This window comes from Ornithorhynchus anatinus, chromosome 19, assembly GCF_004115215.2.
Source record: "Ornithorhynchus anatinus isolate Pmale09 chromosome 19, mOrnAna1.pri.v4, whole genome shotgun sequence".
Classification (NCBI taxonomy): Eukaryota; Metazoa; Chordata; class Mammalia; order Monotremata; family Ornithorhynchidae; genus Ornithorhynchus; species Ornithorhynchus anatinus.
Window position 1 is genome coordinate 5,506,717 of NC_041746.1, and position 5,733 is coordinate 5,512,449.

The window sequence follows — 5,733 nt, forward strand, 5'->3', positions numbered from 1 at the left end:
TCCCTTGCTGCAGGTGTGATGGAGATGACCATGACTCCTTCCTTAGCATCAGCACTTGAAAAATAATTTCAAATTAAGCCTTTACAGCATTGACTTGGTTAATATTAAATTTGAAATCTGCAACTGTAAATATTTCTTTACCCTCTCCCCACCACATCCCAGCTCTGCCACTTGTCAGCTGTGTGACTGTGGGCAAGTCACTTCACTTCTCTGTGCCTCAGTTACTTCATCTGTAAAATGGGGATTAACTGTGAACCTCACATGGGACAACCTGATTACCCTTTATCTACCCCAGTGCTTAGAACAGTGCTTTGCACATAGTAAGCGCTTGACAAATACCAACATTATTATCTTGACTTGGCTGTATTTAATACTGTTTTCGAAGAGGAAAGTTGAAGATGATGGCTGCATATTTTCACCAATCCAATCTTAATACTAAAACACTATTCCAGGTGTTTTTACAAGCAAAAAGTGCCTGCTTCACTGTATCAATCAACTAGAAAAATCAAATTCAACATTTATAGTCACATTTCAGGCAGTGACACAAATACCTGTGAAAAGGCTAAGTCAGTAGAAGTAGGCAAAACTCATCCCAACTTCCCCTGGGTTCCTGTCTGATTTTTTGGGGGTGCCCAAAGAGGGTACCTGCTAACCTGTTTTCTACTTTCCCTAATGCTTAGTACAGTGCTCTGCACACAGTAAGCGGTCAATTAACACCATTGATTGAGAATAAAGATAAAATGGATGCCAGTCAGATGTCTGTAGAGAAGCAGTGTGGCTTAGTGGAAAGAGCCCGGGCTTGGGAGTCAGAGGTCATGGGTTCAAATCCCGGCTCTGCCACTTGTCAGCTGTGTGACTGTGGGCAAGTCACTTCACTTCTCGGTGCCTCAGTTCCCTCATCTGTAAAATGGGGATTAAGATTGTGAGCCTCATGTGGGACAACCTAATTATCCTATATCTACCCCAGTGCTTAGAACAGTGCTCTGCACATAGTAAGCGCTTAATAAATACCAACATTATTATTACTGTAATGCCATTCATTAGCTAGAAAGCAACAGTCTTGGGTAAAATGGATTTTTACTGTAATGCCATTCATTAGCTAGAAAGCAACAGTCTTGGGTTTTTAAGTGGTAGTTTTGCTGTATAATCCTAGTTGAACTGGGTGAAGTGTTTAGGCTACACATAGTTTGTTGGGAGTCAGCAGGTGTCTGCCACCAATTTTTTATTTCACGAAGGCACCTCCCCATTTACCTCATTTACCTCTTCTCCCACTGCACCCCCAAGCAAAGCAAGCCTCCCAACTGTCCTTTTCACAGTTCACCCCCATGCCCCTCCTGTTTGACATATTGCTCCTGCTTTTCCTCCTTGAAATGCCCTCTTCCCCTGTAGCTTTGCCAAATCCCATGCCTATCCCTAAAAGCCCACCTCCTCCAGCCAATGTTCTTCATGAACCCCACTGCACAGTTTGGTTAAACCATCACCCTCAGCTAGCTCAGCACTTCTATGCACTTATTTTTTTAATTTCATTTATTAACCTGTTTATAAGTTACACAGTCAATCAATGATTATACCCCCACACACACACCGAGTTGAATTCATTGATAATCCTTGATAGTATTTGGTAGTAGTATTAATTGGAATTGAACTCTCAGAAAAAGAGTTCCTCAAAATGTACTTTGGGTCAGTATTCTGTCTTCAAGAAGGCGAATGCCTAAATAACCCCAGCAGGTGGCTTGTCAGTCTTTAATGTGATAAGAAACAAAAATTAAAACGCTGTCCAAGTCCATTCTTTCATTGTGGTTAAGTATGCAGACTTGAGCTCCGCCAAGTCCCCACAACTATGAGCAAACCAATTGTGAGTTTGTTGTGTGTGGTTTTTTTAAATGTTCCCCATTAATAGAATGGCATACAGAAAAAGCCAGGCCCTGGGAGAGAAAGTAAACATTTGGCCATTCTAACGGTGCTGTATTTTGCCATATGGAGTCAGGAGGGCTGTGGAAAGCAGTTCAACCAACAGTGGCATTCTAACAGCCCAAGTTAAAGGGCTGGCCGTTTATTGGGAACACTGGGAATAGACTTGCTCATGCTGATCTGTTTCCGGAATGGCCATGCCTGAGAGCCTGAGTGAGTGCTAATTTGCTTTATTCATCTCACTCCTCCCCACAGGCCCTAAGGGATGCAGGTGGCAATTATGCTTCTAGCTAGGCAGTCCCAGTCCCTCAGCAAGTCTCATCCCGGAGGGAGAATACAAGGCTCTCCATCTGGGGCTGTAGGCTCTTACAACTCTCCTCGGTCTAGGCCGCAAATTGTCAGAGAATTTCAGTCTCAGGAGTTACCGGTCTCAGGAGTTACTGAAGGTGGATAAGATGTGTTCCTCCCAGGAGTCCAGCTTGGGGCTGCCGCCGCTGGCATCAATAGAGAGAGGGGAATAGTTTCCAAAGCTTGGCTCTTGGGGGGTTGGGTCTGACAGCCCCATCGAGCTCTGGGCTGGGGAGCAATGTGCTTCTGCTTCCAGAGGGACCTGGGCCCCTGAGCGTTTCATTTCTGATCCAGGAGCCGGAAGGCTGGGGAAAAGCTCCGGGAGAGCTGGGTAGCTGCAGGATTTTCCTTTCTGGCGCCGGGATTTGGCACGTCTGTTCTGGAACCAGACCTGGATAAGGGGAGGGGTGAAAAATGGCATGTGATAAAAATGTTTTATCTCCGGTAGAGTGCTCAGAGGCCTCAGATTCCCATGTAAATTTAAGCAGGTTTGCCACTCCCAACCAAACACAGCAAAGCAAACAAAACCACCAAAGGCAAACGGACATATTGGAGCGTCACTGGCCTGCTTCCTCTCTTGCAAGGCAAACTAGACCCCTCCAAAGGATGACAATTTCAAAGGTGAGATGTGGAACTGAGCCCAACTGGGGCATCCAGAAAACCAGAAGTTTGCCTTGCTGGATGGATCAGTTCAACATAAGGTTTCTGAAAAAAAGTGCTAATATGAAGAAAGTCCCTCCACAAGGTTAATGACAGCAAATGACAAATGCTCAATCCCATAAGAGGACTCAGTGGGAGGGGCTGGTGGCAAGCATGGAAGCAGCGTGGCCTAGTGGAAGGAGCACATGCCTGGGAGTCAGAGGACATGGGTTCTAATCCCAGATCTGCCAAATGCTGTGTGGTCTTGGGCAAGTCACTTAACTTCTCTGTGCCTCAGTTCTCTTGTTCTCTCTCTACTTAGACTGTGAGCCGCATGCAGCACAGGGACAGCGCCCAGCCTAATTAACCCGCATCTACCCCAGCCCTTAGGATGGTGTTTGACTTCTTAACATCCAGAAGAAACAACCATCCACAGGTGAGTGCTTGGAATGGAAAGGGGGTGGTAGTAGTCTCTAGTTCAGGGGGCCTCTTTTCCTGGTCACATTCTAGCTGGGGCTCCCAGATCTGATCCTGTTGTTAAGGGCAAGGCCTGGGGGCAGGGAGATGGGAGGTGGCTGGGAACCCCAACGGGAACACTGGGAAAAGCTGCCCGCTGCGCTGGCGCTGGGAATAAGAGGATCTGGATGGGGGTTTCCCAAGACTTCAAACCCAATCAAGGTGGCAGGTGGTACCAGGCAGCCTCCCACCTGGCTGGGCTGACTTGACCCCAGATCTGGGGCTGTGGGGCTTGGATAAGGGGGCTTTGGACCGAGGGCTCGGGGTGGGTTCGGACAGCTCTGGCTGCCAGTGGCCTCCCAGCTCCTGAGCTCCCCTTGGTTACCAAGCAGTTTCCTGAAGTAGCATGGTCTAGTGTCAAGAGCCCGGGCTTGGGCTTCAGAGGTCGTGGGTTCTAATTCCGGCTCTGCCACTTGTCTGCTGTATGACCTTGGGCAAGTCATTTAACTTTTCTGTGCCTCAGTTACCTCATTTGTAAAATGGGGATTAAGACTCTGAGCCTCATTTATAGGACAGGGACTGTGTCCAACCTGATTACCTTAGAACTTAGAACTATGCTTAGCACATAGTAAGTACTTAAGAAATACCATAATTATGAGAAGCAGCATGGCGTAGTGGCTAGAGCCCAGGCCTGGGAGTCAGAAGGTCATGGGTTCTAATCCTGCCTCCACCATTTGTATGCTGCCTGATTTTGGGCACGTCCCTTCACTTCTCCATACCTCAGTGACCTCATCTGTAAAATGGGGATCGAGTCCTATGAGCCCCACAGGGGATGGCATCCAACCTGATTTGGTTGTATCCACCCCAGCGCTTAGAACAGTGCCTGTCACCTAGTAAGCACTTAACAAGTACCACAGTTATTAACCGTGGCTCTGGGGAGGCAGGTTGGGCCACTGCAGGCCGAGCAGGGGGCGGAGGGGAAAGGGGTAGGGGTTGCTGTGCCGGGAAGGGCAGAGGAGAAGGGAATTAGTTCATTCAATCATATTTATTGAGCACTTACTGTGTGCAGAGCACTCTCCTGAGCACTTGGAAAGTACACTTCGGCAACAGAGACAACCCCTACCCAACAATGGGCTCACAATCTAGTTAATAATAATGGTATTTGTTAAGCGCTTACTATGTGCCAAGCACAGTTCTAAACGCTGGAGTAGATACAAGGTGATTGGGTTGTCCCAGGAGGGCTCCCCGTCCAGGGTGGCTCAATGGAAAGAGCCCGGGCTTGGGAGTCAGAGGTCATGGGTTCTAACTCTGGCTCCGCCGCTTGTCAGCTGTGTGACTTTGGGCCAGTCACTTAACTTCTCTGTGCCTCAGTTACCTTATCTGTAAAATGGGGGTTGAAACTGTGAGCCCCACGTGGGACAACCTGTTGACCTTGTATCTCCTCACCCCCCCCCCGCCAGTGCTTAGAACAGTGCTTTGTACATAGTAAGCGCTTAACAAATGCCGTCATGATTATTATTATTCATCCCCATTTTACAGATGAGGTAAGAGAGACTTGCCCAAAGTCACCCAGCTGACCAGTGGTGGAGGACGGATGAGAACCCAGGACCTGTGCGTGCCGAGGCCGGGCTCTTGCCATTAAGGCCCCCGTGCCTGTGTCCCTCCCCTTGTGTCCCCCGCGCCCGAGGGCCTGACCTGGATCCTGGACTCGGGGAGCTGCGTGAGGGCGGCCAGGCGGTCCCGCAGGTTGATGTCGGGGTACATGGTGCGGCGGAAGACGAGCTCCAGCAGCTGCAGCTGCTCCGGGCTGAACGACGTGCGCTTCCGCCGCTGCGACGAGGCCGCCGGGCCGCCCGCCGCCAGCGACACCGGGACCGAGCCCGGGACCGGCACCCCGGAGCCCCCCGAGCCACCCGGGAAACCCGGCGGTGGGGCCGGGCCGGGGCCGGGGGCAGGGTTTCCCGGGTTGCCCGGGGCGGCGGGCGGGAGGCGGTAGGCGCCCTCGGGGAAGCCGGACAGGTAAGCGGGGAACGGGGGCGGCTCCACCAGCTGGAGCTGGTTGGGGGCGGCTGCCGCCATGGGGTCGGGCGCTGGGCTGGTGGGGACCGGCGCCGGGGGGGCCCCCCACCTTTATACGGCGGCCCGGGGCGGGGGAGGGACCGGCCGGGGGACATCAAAGGGAGGCGTGAGGAAGCCCCGGGCCCTCGGGCTGCGCCCCCCGCCAGACGCCGGGCCTAATCGCTTCCGCGGGTGGGAGGGGGAGGCGTGAACTGGGACCCCCCTCCCCCCAGGCTGGGCCCCACCCCTCCGCCCAATCCACATCCCTAACCGGAACCGGGGCTCGGGGGGGCTGGGGTGGTCTGAGGGCTCTTGGGCATC

The 5,733-nt window shown here is 51.8% G+C and overlaps 1 protein-coding gene across 1 annotated transcript; it reads right to left on the bottom strand.

Annotated features, from left to right (window-relative positions):
* Positions 1 to 1,680: 1,680 nt before the first annotated feature.
* Positions 1,681 to 5,433, bottom strand: MIXL1 (Mix paired-like homeobox). The gene is made up of 2 exons (XM_029047644.2): positions 5,050 to 5,433; positions 1,681 to 2,650 (listed from the first exon to the last, which is right to left on the bottom strand). Exons 1-2 carry the CDS (start codon positions 5,431 to 5,433, stop codon positions 2,342 to 2,344), a joined length of 693 nt encoding a protein of 230 aa, XP_028903477.1. The 3' UTR covers positions 1,681 to 2,341.
* Between the last annotated feature and the right edge of the window lie 300 nt (positions 5,434 to 5,733).